This window comes from Myotis yumanensis, unplaced genomic scaffold, assembly GCF_028538775.1.
Source record: "Myotis yumanensis isolate MYYU_CA2020_CCGP unplaced genomic scaffold, mMyoYum1.0.hap1 SCAF_16, whole genome shotgun sequence".
NCBI classification, from domain to species: Eukaryota; Metazoa; Chordata; class Mammalia; order Chiroptera; family Vespertilionidae; genus Myotis; species Myotis yumanensis.
In genome coordinates, this window is record NW_027223767.1 from 17924460 (window position 1) to 17941557 (window position 17098).

Genomic DNA, 17098 nt, shown 5'->3' on the forward strand with positions numbered 1-17098 from the left:
ACCTGAATGACGAGTGATCAGGTGGAAAACTGCTCATAGTCTGGACCGTCAGTCAGGTGTCCAGGAGAGGTGCCCAGCACAACCAGCATCTTCCTGCATTCTCTCTCCACTGCTTCCTACCAAAGAGGGCAGCCACATCACACCACGGCCTCTCTTTAGAGAGTTTGTCAGCAGGGAACTAAACTGCATTACCTGTCTAGGGAGAGGTTTAGAAATGGAAGCTGTGAGTGTCCCTGACACTAAAGCGCCTATGAAGCTACAACTCATCCGAAAGCCAACAGCAAACATGTATACACCCTGCGAAGGTCTTTGACACTAATAACTGCCCCTGGCCGGACTGCCCCTGATCGACCCCCCGCCCCCAAATCAGGGGCAGACAGCTGGACTCCACCCATGCATGAATTTGTGCATCGGGCCTCTAGTTATCTTTTTTTTTTTTTAATTAAATCTTTATTGTTCAGATTATTACATTTGTTCCTCTTTTTTCCCCCCATAACACCCCTCCTTCCAGCTCCCACCCCACCCTCCACCCTCACTCCCCACCCACTGTGTTCATCCATAGGTGCATGATTTTTGTCCAGTCACTTCCCGCATCTCCCACACCCCTTTTCCCCCCAAGAATAGTCAGTCTATTCCCTTTCTATGTCCCTGATTCTATTATAATCCCCAGTTCATTCTGTACATCAGGTTATTTATTCACTTGATTCTTAGATTCATTTGTTGATAGATGCATGTTTGTTGTTCATAATTTGTATCTTTACCTTTTTCTTCTTCTTCCTCTTCTTAAAGGATACCTTTCAGCATTTCATATAATACTGGTTTGGCGGTGATGAACTCCTTTAGCTTTTCCTTATCTGTGAAGCTCTTTATCTGACCTTCAATTCTGAACGATAGCTTTGCTGGATAAAGTAATCTTGGTTGTAGGTTCTTGGTATTCAGCACTTTGAATATTTCTTGCCATTCCCTTCTGGCCTGCAAAGTTTCTGTTGAGAAATCAGCTGACAGTCGTATGGGTATTCCCTTGTAGGTAATTGAGCCTCTTTCTCTTGCTGCTTTTAAGATTTTCTCTTTGTCTTTTGCTCTTGGCATTTTAATGATGATGTGTCTTGGTGTGGTCCTCTTTGGATTCCTTTTGTTTGGGGTTCTCTGCGCTTCTTGGACCTGTAAGTCCATTTCTTTCTCCAGATGGGGAAGTTTTCTGCCATTATTTCTTGAAATAGGTTTTCAATATCTTGCTGTCTCTCATCTTCTGGCACTCCAATGACTCTGATATTAGACCGCTTAAAGCTGTCCCAGAGGCTCCTTACACTATCTTCACACTTTCGGATTCTTTTTTCATTTTGCTTTTCCAATTGGGTGTTTTTTGTCGAATCTTTGGTTTGATTATTGTACTCCTCTGGTCTGCTATTGGGTATAATATTCTTTATTTCAGTCCGTGTATGCTTACTTTCTAATTTCTTTATCGTAGCATCGAGGGTCTCATTAGTTTTCGTGAGGCTCTGCACAAATTTATGGCAGGCCCTCAAAATTGCGATTCTTAGCTTCATATCCTCCATTTCTGTCATGTTTTTTTGTCTCCGCATCTTTTATGCTTTCTTGGTGCACCCCCTTGTGGTCTCTGTGCGCAGTCTTGTTCTAGCCAAGCCTTAATTGTTGTAGTTAACACTAGAGGGATTTGACCCCCAGGCCGACTGGCTATAGGATTCAGCTGTATGGAAAACATCTGCCTTCTGGGGAGGCGCTAATCCAGCCTTTGCCTGAGGCGATCGGCAAATGGCTGTGCGCAGGGTTTGGGCGGGGCGGGATCAACAGGGCGGGCGGAGGGAGCAGTTATGGCCACGCTCAGTCCCGTTCCCAGAGGCTCTGCTTCTCAGAACCCTGGCAGCCGCTGCAAACCTCGGAGAGAAAGCTGCCCTCAGGTTCCAACTGATGCCGGATAATCCCGATTCTCCCGTTTGAGTCTGGGTCCCTAGAGACTCGCCCGGATCTGGAGCCCAGAGTCTGAGACTCACTCCCGACAGAAAACGACAACCGCGCCCTCAGCCACCAGCCCGCTTTGCGCGCGCACCTCGGTACCTTTGTATTTTCCACACTGCGCCGCCTCTGAGCCTCGATTTGCTGTTCTCTTTCCTTCTAGTTGTAGAGTCTCTCTTCAGCCAGCCTTCCTGTGGTTCTGGGTGATGTCCGTTCAGTCTTTTAGTTGTATTTTTGAAATGGTTGTTTGCGGCAGCGGTCTCCGGTGTTTACCTACGCCGCCATCTTCTCTAGTTATCTTTATAATTGGAAAAACACAATGACATGCAAAATACAGAAACATCTAGAAGCATTTGCTGGATATTTTTAAAGGAGCTGGTTTAGATTATTCAACAAGTCCTGTAACAAATATCTTTAAATTATCAAAGGAAATTCTACAGGAAAATTTTCTAGATCTAAGGGCCTGAGTTTCCAGATTAAAAGAGCTCACCAAAAGCCTAGCACAACAAACGAAAAAAAAAAAAAAAGCAGATGTTTGTCATTAAATTCCAGAACACCAGGAATAAAAAGAAGATTGTAAGCACTTCCAAAGAGAAAACAGGAAAAACAGGCCAAATACAAAGTATCAAGAATCAGAGTGGTGTTTGGAACATTTGGGAAAAAGTAGTGAAATAGAGATAAGCACACAGAAAACTAAGCAAGTAAAAATATGACAAATGATAATTTCAGGGAAACCAAACAGTTGTTCAAGAAAGAAAACATAATTAGAGTACTGAAGTCAGCAAAATGTAATGCCTAGAATTGATAAAATGAAATTGGAGCATATGCATATTATTTAGAAATATGGTTAAAAACAAGGGAAAAAGTTAAAGGAATTGAAAGTAATTGCTTCTGGGGAATGGGACAGAGGTATGGCTAAAAGACTTGTATTTTGCCATAAGCCTTGTAGCAGTGTTTTTTTAAGCTATGCACACTCATTATTTTTATAATAAAAGTTGGAACACACATACCCTGCTGATGGAATGTAAAATGATGCAGTCATTAATTTAAAAAGTTAAACATAGTGTTACCATATGACCTGGCAATTCCACTCTTACGAATATATTCAAGAGAATTGAAAACAAGTGTTCAAACAAAAACATGTACACGAATAGTTCACAATAGCCAAAAAACGGAAACAATCGAAATGTCCATCAACTGATGAGTGGATAAGTAAAATGTGGTTTATATATCCTACAGTGGAATATTATTCAGCCATAAAAAGGAATGATTGATGCCTGGCCGCAGTGGCCGCAGTAGTTGAACGTCAACCTGTTCTAATCCAAAATTTTGAGACCTGTTGTTCTAATGCAAAATTGTTGATTGTGGACCAATAAGAGATGCATACAAATAACAACAAAGAACAAATTGGGGTGAGCACCTTAATAAAATGACAAACCAAGTACTATGGAGTTTCAAAGGAGGGAGAAGTCACATCTGGATGGATGACTCAGGAAGTATGGGTGAAGTGGCAATTTGTGATGGAACATAAAGTATGTATAGGGTGTAGACAGTTGAAACAGTGGGATGGAGAAGAGGGGCAGCTTGAGGAGAGAGAGAGGGAGGGGGAGGCAAGGAGAGAGAGAGAGAGAGAGAGAGAGAACACAACGAATGTTCAGGGACCAGAAGTACAGTGAGTTTGGCTGGAGGGTGGCTAAACATGGGAAGAAAAGAGTAGGACTCTGTTCTGAATGGTCTTGTATGCTAGGGTGAAGTCATATTAAATATAAATGGGAAGAGTCAATATTGTAGAGATGCCGATTCTCTCAGAATTGATCTTTATATTTAATGTAATAACAATAAAACATCTCGAAAGGATTTTTGTAGAAAACTTAGTAAAATGGTGTCTGAGTTTATTTGGAAGCATAAACTTGTGAGGAGAGTTAGACAATAAAAAGCTATGGTGACCTAGCCGGTTTGGCTCAGTGGATAGGGCGATGGCCTGCAGACCAAAGGGTCCCGGGTTTGACTCCGGTCAAGGGCAGGTACCACGGTTGCAGGCTCCTCCCCAGCCCAGGGCCTGGTTGGGGCATGTGCAGGAGGCAACCAATGGATGTGGTTCTCTCACATCGATGTTTCTGTCTTTCCCTCTCTCTTCCACTCTCTCTAAAAGATCAATGGAAAAATATCCTCAGGTGAAGATGAACAAAAAACAAAAACAAAAAAATCTATGGTAATTAAGACAAATGTGTACATGTATAGAAATAGGCAGACAGATCAATGAAACAAGCCTAGAAATAAACCCAAGCATATATGGGAACTATATAAATTACTAAGAAGACAATTCAAATTGATGGGTTAAAAATGGTGTTCAAATGAAATAAGCCAGTCACAAAAAGGTAAGTGCTGTATGGTTCACTTATATAAACTATCTTAAATGGTCAAATTCATAGAAACACAAAGTGGAATTGTGGTTACCAGGGCCTAGGGGGAGAGAGACAAGGGGGATTGTTGTTTAATGGATATAGAGTTTTAGTTTTGCAAGTTGAAAGTTCTGGAGATCTGTTTCACAACAATGTTCAAATTAACACTACTGAACTGTACAGTTAAAAATGGTTAAGACGCCTGGCCAGCATGGCTCAGTGGTTGAGTATCGACCTATAAACCAGGAGGTCACAGTTCGATTCCTGGTCAGGGCATATGCCCGGGTTGCTGGCTCGATCCCCAGTGTGGGGTGTGCAGGAGGTAGCCAATCAATGATTCTCTCTCATCATTGATGTTTCCATCTCTCTCTTCCTTTCTGAAATCAATAAAAAAATATATTTTAAAAATGGTTAAGACAGTAAACTTTATATTATGTGTATTTTACTATAATAAAAACATCTTAATGGTAGTGAAACATTCAGCTAGCCATTTAGAAAAGGTCCATACCTCACTAGATTCCAGACAGATTAGATATAACGATAGTGAATATTTAAAGCAGGGGTGGGCAAACTTTGAGGGCCACAATGGGTTCTTAAACTGGACCGGAGGGCCGGAACAAAAGCATGGATGGAGTGTTTGTGTGAACTAATATAAATTCAAAGTAAACATCATTACATAAAAGGTTACGGTCTTTTTTTTTTTTTTTAGTTTTATTCATTTCAAACGGGCCGGATCCGGCCCGCGGGCCGTAGTTTGCCCATGGCTGCTTTAAAGAACGAACACCAATCCTCTTCATACTCTTTCCAAAAAACTGAAGAGGAAGGAACACTTTCACACTCACTCTAGATTACCCTGAAACAAAAATCAGACAATACTATAAAAAAAAAGCAATCTATACCAATATCCCTTATTAATATTAATGCAAAATCCTCAACAAAATACTAGCAAACCGAATTCAACAGCATATTAAAATACACTATGACCAAGTGGGTCTACTCTTGGAATGCAAGGAAAGTTTAACATATGAAAATCAATTAATATACCACATAAACCGAATGAAGGAGGAAAAACCAAATGTAGACAAAGCATTTGACAAAGTTTAGCACCATTTTTTGATAAAAACACTCAGCAAACTAGGAACAGAAGGAAACTACCTCAAGATAATAAAGGCTATACAGAAATGAAAAGCCCCAGCTAATGGCATACTCAATGGTGAAAGACCAAAAGCTTTTTTTTTTTTTAAGATGAGCAGCAATAAGGTAAGAATGCCTGCTTATGCCACTTCTGTTCAACATAGTACTGGAAGTTCTAGCCAGATCAGTTAGGCAAGGAAAAGAAATAAAAAGCATCAAAATTGGAAAGGAAGAAGTAAAATTACCTCTGTTCACAGATGACATGATCTTATATGTAGAAAACCTCAAGGATTCCAACAGAAACAGGTAGAATAAACAGATTCCGCAACATTGCAGGATGCAAAATCAATACACAAAAATCAGTTCCATTTACAATAGCATCAAAAAGAATAAAATACTTTTGAATACACATAACCAAAGAGGTTTGTATAAGTTTGCTAGGGCTTCCACAACAAATTACCACAGACTAGGTAGCTTAAACAACAGAGATTTCTTTTCTCACAATTCTGGAGGCTTGGAAGGCCAAGATCAAGGCATCAGCAGGTTTGGTTTCTCCTGAGGTCTCTCCTTGGCTCCAGATGGGCATCTTCTTGCTGTGTCCTTTCTTGGCTACCCCTCTGCGTTGTCTGCGACCTAATCTCCTCTCCTTATAAGAACCCCAGTCATACTGTACTAGGGACGACTCTAAAAACTTGACTTGGTCTTTTAAAATTCATTCAGTTTGGTACACAGTGAACTCTTCTAATTTGAAGACTTGTATCTTTCTCAGCTTCAGGAAATTTCTTCCCTTCTGTTTCTTTTTCTTTTCATCCTCATCCGAGAATATGCTTTCATTGATTTAACAGAAATAGAAAGGGAGAGGGAGAGAAAAAGAAAAGCATCAGTTTGAGAGAGAAACATGGATGGGCTGCCTGACCTGGGATCTAACTGCAACTTAGACATGTGCCCGGACCAGGAACCGCGACCTGGGCAGGTAATAGACCTTTTTACGTCTATTGTAAAATGGGGAGACTAATGCTCACTCTACTTACCAGAGGGTAAAAATTAGTACAACCGCGTTGAAAAGAAAAATGAAATGCATTTCATAGTGCTTCCAGCTCGAGGCAGGTAAAGAAACACAAAGAACGTGGACTTGATGCCATCTGGGTGTAAGACCTTGAGCAAACGATCCCCAGCTACTCTTTCCACCTCACAGTTTATCTGTGATGTTTAAATGAGACATCCCAGTAGAGAGACCTGTTGCACGACAAACGCTAATTGCCCGCCACCAAATCTAAAAGCCGTCTCCCCCGCCCCACTTCCATCCCCATATTTCCTGACCAGTCCCCGAGACTATGGTTTAGTAAGTCTGGAGTGAGGTCCAGAAAGCAACTTTTAAAAAAACAATCTACATTTGTCAAAAGTTACCTAGCAGATTCTAATGCAGGTATCTCCACCAAGGACTCAGCTTGCTACCACGCCTCCCCCCCACCCCCCGCCCACGCCCCGCCTTTTTTTTTTTTTTGTCTTAAGGTGCCGCTAACTCCAAGTCTCGCGACAGTTTATTCTTCCTTCAGAATCTACTACAGATCGCGCGAGGTGTTCATCGTCCAATCGCGAGGCTGGATGGCTGCCCAAGATGGCGGCGCGCTGGGAGCGTAACATCTGCGTTTCTAGGAGTTTCGCGCTGCATATGGTTTGAGACTAGGGGTTAGAGGCCCGCTCCAGATTGGTGGTTTGGCTGGAACTTGGCCCGCAGAGGTAAGTCGCTGATTGTCTTTCACGATGGTGACGAGTTCACTTAGCCCATGGGTCACCCAGGTTCCTCATTCTCGAGTGCTGGACTTCGGGGTTCTAGGGAGAGAGACCCGATAGGGGTTGGGGTGTGTGGGGGGTGAGGAGTTGACTAATAGAATGGAGACCACGACTGAAGTAGGGAAGGCCCCCGTGGCTGAGGAGGTTCAGAGAGATCGGAAACTGAGGCGGGAAGGCAAACCGAATGGCTAAGATGAAGGTGTGGAGCAGTGGGAGAGAAGGAGAACGGGCCGTGGCGGGACGTGGAAGGAAAAGTCGGGTTTATGAAGGAAGGCAACGAGGAAAAAGGGAGATGGGGGCTGACGTGGGAGGAATTTGTTAAGAAGGGATTCGAAATTCTGAAAGCGACATTTAGATTGCGTTAAGGTGCGTGGTAGTGGAAGAAGATTATTTAAGGCTCAAGAGAAACCAAGGGAACAGGAGCGTCAGGGTTCGACTGCTTTGGTTTTTTTTTTACGACCGACTCGGTCAGCCCGGCAGAAAAAGCCCCAAGCTTAGGACTGAGCCTCTTTGGGAGTCAAGATGGGCGACTCTTCACCCGAATGAGGTGCTGTGTTTCAGTGAGAAGAGTCACACTCCAGGGTTTTCAGTCAGCGAGTACCGAGTGCTTACTCTCCCAGGACCGGATTGCCTAATTTGGTGCCGGGAAATCGCGTGAACAAGACAGACAAAAGATTTTCCTTCATGAAGCTCACTGGCATGGCAGATTTAAAAAAAAAAAAAAAAAAAGGGAAAAAAAGTGAAATATATGGAATGTATGGAATGCCAAATGGGTAAGTTCTATGTAGAAGTTCGAAGCAAGTAAGGGAAACCAGAAGTGCGTTCACTACTGCAATTTTTAAGTAAAGATAGTAGGAAAGGCATCAGTGAGGTGACAGCTGATTCAGAGACCTGAACAAGGCCCCTGTAGCTAGGAAGAGGGCCAGGAAGAGGAAAGTAGATTAGGTTAGACTTAGAGAGAAGGAGGTGACCATGCTGATGGCAGGTGAGAGGTGGCACTGAACTAAATTGAGGAACATGGTAGATTTAGCGGAGAACCTGTTGCCTGCATGAGGAGCTTGATTCGCAAAGAAGTGGCTTTATTGACTCATTCTGTTCTGACCGAAAAGGTTGAGTAAGGTAGGAAACGAATTGAATCTGCCATATGTGAACGAAAAAGGGTCTATGCAATAAACCTGACAGGCTCATGGGGGCCACATGGCAGGCCTGATAAGCTCAGTCACCAAAATAACCACACACCATGGTCTGATTATAGTAAATCCCAGTTGGGCAGGTCATGGTGGGTAGTTACATCCCAGGCCTGTAGCTCTCTTTGCAAAGGTCATTCTTTATCTTCAGTGAGCCCTGTCCATTGGTCTTACGCATTTAGGATAACATACCTTTAAAATGTCAGAGTGAATGAAGGAAAATGAAAAGGCCAGTATGTCTGGAGCACAGTGATGGAAAGGGGAAGTGGCAACAAATGAGGCTGGAGGGATAGGCAAGGCCTAGATAAGCGGTTCTCAACCTGTGGGTCTCGACCCCTTTGGCGGTCGATCGACCCTTTCACAGGGGTCGCCTAAGACAATCCTGCATATCAGATATTTACATTACGATTCATAACAGCAACAATACAGTTATGAAGTAGCAACGAAAATAATTTTATGGTTGGGTCACAACATGAGGAACTGTATTTAAAGGGCCAGAAGGTTGAGAACCACTGGCCCAGATGATCTATACCAGTGATGGCGAACCTTTTGAGCTCGGCGTGTCAGCATTTTGAAAAATCCTAACTTAACTCTGGTGCCGTGTCACATATAGAAATTTTTTGATATTTGCAACCATAGTAAAACAAAGATTTATATTTTTGATATTTATTTTATATATTTAAATGCCATTTAACAAAGAAATACCAACCAAAAAAATGAGTTTGCGTGTCACCTCTAACACGCGTGTCATAGGTTCACCATCACTGAATACTTTGTTAATAATTTTGGACTTTATCAGCCTAATAGCTTTAGGAAGCCACTGAGGGGATTTAGCAAAGAATATTCAGATTTGTGTGGGATGGGGTAGAGAAGACTTGTCTGCTATGTGAAAAGTGGATTGCAGGGGCAAGATCGGTTATAGAGATATCAGTTACCGTAATCCAAGAAAGATGATAATGACCTGAGTTAGTAATGTGTAGTTGTGAAGGGTGAAAAATTATCAAGAAATAATTAGGAGATAGAGAATATTCAGGACATGGTGTGTTTGGAATTGAGGAGGTGGGGTGGAGAAGATACTAAAGATTTCTGGATTGTGCACCGGAAGAAAGATAGTGGTGTCATTCCGTGAAATAGGGAAGGTCAGATGAGGACCATTTTGGGGTGGATAGAAATTATTTAATTTTGGACATGTTGTGCATGAAATACTTTTGAGCCATTCAAATGAGAAGTCTAGTGGGCAGTTGGATATATGATTTGGAAAGGTCTGGGGTGAAGACAGTTCTTTTTTGAAAATGGTTGTTAAATTTGCAGTGTAGAAAGCTGTCAAAAAACATTTCTGAAATAGATTGAACAGATTTACGACTATGTAAAATTACATCTCAAACAAAGCTTGCAAAGAAAAGGTGCTTGTTGCTAGGGGATATGGCTTAATAGGGGATATGGCTTAATCGGGAGATCAAGGAAGGAAAGACATTCCTGAAGAAGAGATGCTTGAAGTGTGATAGTAAGGATGAGTAGGAATTCATCAGGTGAGGTGGGGTGGGAGGAGATGGGGTGGGGGGGAAGACATTATAGACCAGCGATTTTTAATTGATGTGCCGTGAGAATTTTTAAAACATGTAATACCTGACAATTTAGGTTTAAAAAAAAAAAGGCAACAGCCAACACAGCAATAGTTGTCCTCTGTGAATAAATACATAAATAAATTTTTGTCAGATCAGTAAAAAATATAATAGGTTTTTTGGTGTACCGCAGAATTTTAGTAATTAGTTTAAGTGCCATGAGATGAAAAAGGTTGAAATCGCTCTCATAGACAAAAGGATTAATCTGTGTAAAGATCCTATTGCCAGAGTGGAGGAATAGAAGAATGAGCTCAGGAGTGTGTGTGTGTGTGTGTGTGTGTGTGTATGAGAGAGAGACTTAAGCTGATAGTGAAGAAATAGGTGAATCCACACCAGGCTGGACCTAATTTGTATGCTGAAGTAAGGTTTTTTGTTTTTATCCTAAGAGTAAGGTTTTGAGCAAGTGGGCATACGAGGAGGATGTAATGAGATTTGTGTTTAGAAATGATCACTGCAAAGTGGAAAAAGGAATAGAGAGAATAAAAGTGGAGTCAGGGAGACCAATTAAGAGACTGCTATAGCAATCTAGGTAACTTGTATTTGGCTTATATTGATGGAAACAGGGAAAAATTGATGGATTTGGGAGATTTTTAGTAGATTAAATCCACATGACTGTTATTTCTTGGAATATGAGAGGGATAGAGAGCTATCAGATGACTCCTAGGTTTCTGGCTTACATAATACTGTTTAGATGAATGCTCATTATAAAAAAGAGTGGAAAATGCAGAATGGTATAAAGAAAAAAAGGAAAACCACCTACCATGCAGAGATATGTAGTATTCTAAAATATTTTTTAAATTACCAACTACTTAGAGATTTACTAAACCACTGGCTTTTCTTCTAGTTTTAATTTATTGCTATAAATACATTCACTTTTTTCCTCTTTATAATCTGGTAGAAGACAAATTATGTTTGTTTTCATTTGGTTTTAGCTACCTAGGAGTGACAAGGCTGACATTTATAAAGGAAGTTGGAATAGAAGATAATTTTTGAAACTTAAGTGATTTTTGGTACACTACAAATGATCAGTCCATGCAAGGCTACTGTAAAACTAACCGCTGATTATAATATTCTTGGCTGTAGATTATAATACTTTCTGCTACTTTGATATTTTTAAAAGCATAATTCCAATTTTCTTTCCTTGGTTAAAAAAAAAAGATTCATCATATGCTGTGTATATTATTGTGACAAAATATATATAACAAAATTTATCATTTTAACCACTTTTAAGTATACTATTCAGTGACATTAAATATATTCAGTGTTGTGCGACCATCAACACTATGCATTTCTAGAAGTTTTTAATCCTAAACAGAAACCGAATACCCATTAAAGAATGACTCATCATTTCTCCCTCTCCCAAATCCACAGAAACATCTATTCTACTCTACCTGTATGAATTTTCCTAATCTTGGTACCTCATATAAATGGGATAATACAATATTTAACATAATACAATACCCCTTTTGCATGTGGCCTGTTACCCTTGTTTTTAAAATTTGTTCATGCTTAGCATGTATCAGAATTTCATTCTTTTTTATGGTTAAACTAGAAGCCCGGTGCATGGATTCATGCACTGGTGGGGTCTCTCAGCCTGCTCTGCGCCCTCCTCAATCAGGGACCCCTCGGGGGATGTCGGACTGCTGGGATCTGGCTGAAACCGGTAGTCCAACATCCCCCGAGGGATAAAGTAGTGTGTGAAGTGGCAGCAGCTGGGAGGAACCCAGACCTGGCGCTGGGCTGCTCACCCTCATCCTGGCCCTGCGGACCCTGCCTCCGCTGCTTGGTAGCACTGCCACAGAGGCAGGAGAGGCTCCCGGCGCTCGCCAGCCGTGAGCCCAGCATTGGCACCTGTCAGTCAGTCAGCTGAGCAGCCCTCACTGTGGGAATGCACTGACCACCAGGGGGCGGTTCCTGCATTGAGTGTCTACCCCCTGGTGGTCAGTACGCGTCATAGCGACCAGTCAAACAGTCTACTGGTCGAGAGGTCACTTAGGGTTTTATATATATACTAGAGGCCCAGTGCACAAAAATTTGTGCACTCGGGGGTAGGGGGGGTCCCTCAGCCCGGCCTGTGCCCTCTCACAGTCTGGGACCCCTCAGGGGTGACCACTTGCTGGCTTAGGCCTGCTCCCCGGGGGATTGGGCCTATGAAGGCAATCAGACATCCCTCTGGCAGCCCGGCAGCCCTCGGGGGATGTCCATTTGCCAGTGGGAAGGAGACCTAAGCTGCAGTCAGACATCTTTAGCGCTGCTGAGGAGGTGAGAGAGGCTCCCACCACCACCGCTGTACTGGCAGCCATCAGCCTGGCTTGTGGCTGAGCAGAGCTGTCCCCTGTGAGAGTGCACTGACCACCAGAGGACAGCTCCTGCATTGAGCGTCTGCCCCCTGGTGGTCAGTGTGTGTCACAGTGACCAGTCATTCCCAGTCCTTCTGCTGTTAGGGTCATTTTGCATATTACCCTTTTACTATATAGGATAGAGGCCTGGTGCACGGGTGGGGGCCGGCTGGTTTGCCTTGAAGGGTGATCTGGATCAGGGTGGGGGTCCTGCTTGGGTGCCTGGCCAACCTGGATGACGGGCTGAAGGCTGTTTGCAGCTGGCCATACCCCCTTCAGGGTGGGGGTCCCCACTGGGGTTCCTGGCCAGCCTGGATGAGGGGCTGAGGGCTGTTTTCAGGCTGGTGGGTGACTGAAGCTCCCAGCCTCTTTTTTTTTCTTTTTGTTTTATTCTGGGATTTATTTACCTTCTATAGCTGTCACTGGAGCTGAGAGCCCGCTCCAGCTCTGAGGCCGTTGCCAGCTGAAAGCAGGTATCTGGGTTTGTTTAGCTTCTATAATTGAAACTCTGTTGCCATCACTGGCCGCTCTAAGCTCTGAGGCCCCGCTGGCTAAAAGCAGGTACCTGGGGTTTGTTTAGCTTCTATAATTGCAACATTGTTGCATCTGGAGCTCGGAGCTCAGAGCTGAGCGCGGCAGGCAGGGAACCTTGGCTTCCTTCATCACTGGAGCAAGCAAGCCTCCTGCTCACTTCAGCTGTGTGGCTGCCGGCCACCATCTTTGTTGGCAGTTAATTTGCATATCCTGCTGATTAGCCAATGGGAAGGGTAGCGAAGTTACGGTTAATTACCATGTTTCTCTATTAGTAGATAGGACTAGAGACCCAGTGCACAGATTTGTGCACGGATGGTGTCTGGCTGCCCCACTCCGATTGGGGCCAATTGAGGCCAGCTGGCTGGGGAGAGGAGATGTGAGAGGTGGGCTGCTGGGGCAAGGGGTCAAGCGAGGTGGCCGGCCAGCCCTGCTCCAATTTGGCCAGTTGGCAGGCTGCAGTGAGCATCATAGAAACCAGTCATTCTGGTTGTTTTAGTCACTTGGCTTTTATATATATAGATATAGATAATATTCCATTGTATGCATATACCACATTCTGTTTATTCATCTGTATATGGATATTTGGGGTTGTTTCCACCTTTTGGCTGTTGTGAATATGATGCTATGAACATTGGTAAACAAATATATGTTTAAGTCCCTGCTTTTAGTTTTTTTGCGCATACTTTGGAATGGAAATGCTGGCTCTTATGGTGGTTCTGTTTTTTAACTTTTTAAAGAACCACCAAATTGTTTTCCATAGTAGTTGTACCATTTTATGTTCCCACCTGCAATACATGAGGGCTCTAATTTTTTCATATCCTTTCCAACATTTATTATTTTCTTCTAAAAATTTTTAAATAATTGCCAGCCATCCTAATGGGTAAAGTGGTATCTTATTGTGGTTTTGATTTGCATTTCTCTAATGACAGTTCATGATAAGCATCTTTCATATTCTTATTTGTTATATACATTTTAAAAATATATCTTCTACCTTCTCACTTGATTGGTAAGGATGTGTTGACTGTAACTGTTGACTTGGCAACCATAGGTTTTCCCCATTAATATATTTTTAAACTAAATATGTTCATTTTTTCCTTTTTTTTCTTTTTAAAGATGGCTCTGAGTAAATCAATGCATGCAAGAAATAGATACAAGGACAGACCTCCTGACTTTGCATATCTGGCATCCAAATATCCAGATTTTAAGCAACATATTCATATAAATCTGAATGGAAGAGTGAGGTAGGTAACAGATGAAGAATTCTGGATACTGTATTATTCTAGTGTAATCTGAATGGATACAGTGTAGTGGAAAGTGTACTGGACTGATAGTAGACCTGAATACTAATCCTAGACATTTTATTAAACATCTCATCTGACCTTGGACAAATTACGTACCTGCTTGGGATTTCAACTTTTTAATCTATAAGGTGAGAGGATTGGACCAAATGTTTTTTAGATTCCCCTGGCTTTAAAAAAAAACAACAACCCTCTAAATGTCCAAATTATTACTTACCTATCAGAGATCCCGGAGTAATTGCAGAAACCTTGAAATTGTGCTCTGAAACTTGGTAGCTGGTGCCCTGGCTAGTGTGGTTCAGTTGGTTGGACATTGTCCCGTGCATGCAAAAGTTGCTGGTTTGATTCCCAGTCAGGGCACATGCCCAGGTTGTGGGCTCAATCTGTGATAGGGGACGTTCAGGAGGCAGTCGATTGATGTTTCTCTCTCTCTCTCTCCCCCTCCCCTTCTCCTTCTCCCTCTCCCTCTCCCTTCCTCTCTCTGTAAAAATCAATTTTTAAAAATCTAAAAAAATAAAATTAAATTAAACTTGGTGGCTGGTGAGCGTCTAAAGTCTTTTTTTTTTTTTTTAAGTGTGTTATTTTGAGGTAGGAAAATAATAGCCATGATATCAAAACTGTGATTTCACAGATATTACTACTTAGGATGTCACTACATTTAAGTTGAAAAGTTGATTTTAAAAAATTGAGAAAATAATAGTATGACTGCTTCAGGAAATGACCAAGATTATAATAATGGTATGGGCGATTATAATAACTGATGTGTATGATATACCCTTGAGAAGGAAACATTTGACTGCATTCCTAAACTCTATGGGAGTTACAGAGTGGATGGAAATTCCAAGTCAGCCTGGGGAAAGGTGTGGTGATTTAACTATGGGTGCTGGAGAAGGAGGAACAGGATTTTTGTGGAGAAGAGACAAGGTAAGGAATAATAGGATCATTGCGCTGATCTCTTCCTTTCTCTTAGCAGTCTTCTTATGACTTTAGAAACAGAGGTCCTAGGGCAGGACTAACCTGGGGACCAAGATACCTTAGAAATCACATAAAAGTATTTAAAAATATATTTATGTTCATTTTTCTGGGAAATAATCCTTAGTTTTCATTTGTCTACTTCATTCAGTAAAAAGTTGACTCACAGCCTCAATTATGAATGCTTGTACTACTTAATATTTATTGGTTAACCATTCTGTGCTAAGTTCTAGAAGAGCCACAATAAATAAGAAAGACATGTGGATATGTGTTACCTGCTGTTGAGTTGGCTCTGATTCCTGGTGACCCTATGAATGAGTGATGTTCACAATGTCCTGTCCTCAACAAGCCCTGCTCAACTCCACAGACTCACTTCTCTGACTTTTTAGAGTCAGTCCATCTCATATTTGGTCTCCTCTTTTCCTGCCCAGCAGTATTGTCTTTTCCAGAGAACCTTGCCTCTCCCGATGTGCCCAGAGTAGAACAGCTTCAATTTTGTTGTTTTTGCTTCCAGCCATGTTTCAGGCTTAACTTGCTCTAGGACCCACTTGTTCATCTTTCTGTTGGTCCAGGGTCTTTAGAGCTTTCCTCTAACACCATATTTCAAATGAATCAATTTTTTTCTGTCCAACTTTCACATCCATACATAGTTATTGGGAATACAAGGGTGTGGTCTCTAATGACACATTTTGCTCTTGGTGATCTTTCCTAATTCTTCCATTTCTGCCCTTTTGAGTCTCAGTCTTCTCTTGATTTCTTGGCTACAGTCTCCATTTGAATTGATGACTGAACCAATATAAGCAAAATCTTTAACAATTCCAGGGTCTTCTTTCAAAGTTAAAGTTGTGTATTTCTTCTGCAGTTGTGATTTTCGTCTTGATGTTCAAATACAGTCCTGCTTTGGCACTTTTTTCTTTCGTTTTCATTGGAAGTTGTTTCAAATCATTGCTACTTTCTGCCAGTAAGATGGTGTCGTCTGCACATCTTAAGTTATTCATAGTACTTCTACCAATTTTCACTCCTTCCCCTGAGCCTGGCCCAGTTTTTCATATATGTTTTGCCTACAGATTAGAATAGGAAAAGACAAAAAAAAACTATCTTTGCAGTTTACACACCACTGGGGAAAGTGGACAAATAAACAAGCAATTAACCTTATTTGCCTCAGTGTGTCAGAATCTGTGGGGTGTGCAGTGGAATCACATAGAAGAGAAATCTGACCTCAGCTTTGGGATTTAGAGAATCATTTGAAAGAGAAGTGGTGTCTTAGTTGAGTTCTGAAGAATGAGTAGAAGTTAGCCAGGTAGAAAGAAGAATATCACAGACTGAAGGAGCAGCATGTGCAAAGAGCACTGAGTAGTAGGGGAACTGCGAAGTTGAACATGCCTAAAATGTGGACAAGTGACCGGAGATAGGGCTGGGGAGGATTATGCTTGTACTTTGTAAGGCCTAGTGAGGAGTTTGGAATTTATCTTAAGGACATGGTGTGGAGAGTTTCTGTGTCTTTAGAGTTACCCATCCCTGTCCTTATTCACTAAAGTTTTAAAGTAGGGGAATAACATATTCAGAATTGTGCTTAGGCAGATGTATTCTAGGAGTATTGTGGAGGATGGATTGCAGGGGAAATTAAGACTGGAGGTACAGAGAAGTAAGTAGAAAATGGTTTTAATAATCCAGTTAGGTACATTAGTGGCCTAACTAGGTAGAGGTAGTAGGGATAGAGATTACTGGATAGATTTGAGAGAAATTCATGGATAGAATAGCAGGACATGTTGGAAATTAAGAAGTAGGAGCCCAGTATGGTGTTTAGGATTTCAAATTAGCAAGAGGATAGGTAGTAGTGCC

At 41.9% G+C, this 17098-nt stretch overlaps 1 protein-coding gene and 1 long non-coding RNA gene across 3 annotated transcripts in view; one reads left to right on the forward strand and one right to left on the reverse strand.

The window, feature by feature from the left end:
* Positions 1-934: 934 nt before the first annotated feature.
* LOC138994476 (uncharacterized) lies at positions 935-6981 on the reverse strand. Of its 2 annotated transcripts, none has more exons than XR_011468441.1 (3): positions 6918-6981; positions 5756-6337; positions 935-2272 (listed from the first exon to the last, which is right to left on the reverse strand). It is a non-coding gene; the product is annotated as an uncharacterized lncRNA (long non-coding RNA). The 2 variants fall into 2 exon arrangements; XR_011468442.1 differs by lacking the exon at positions 935-2272 and adding an exon at positions 4760-5229.
* Positions 6982-7153: 172 nt separating this feature from the next.
* METTL16 (methyltransferase 16, RNA N6-adenosine) overlaps positions 7154-17098 on the forward strand; it is a 62613-nt gene continuing 52668 nt past the window's right edge. The window contains exons 1-2 of the mRNA XM_070393975.1: positions 7154-7250; positions 14100-14227. Coding sequence (XP_070250076.1) covers positions 14100-14227 — 128 coding nt within the window. The 5' untranslated portion in view covers positions 7154-7250. The remainder of the gene's footprint in view (positions 7251-14099; positions 14228-17098) is intronic.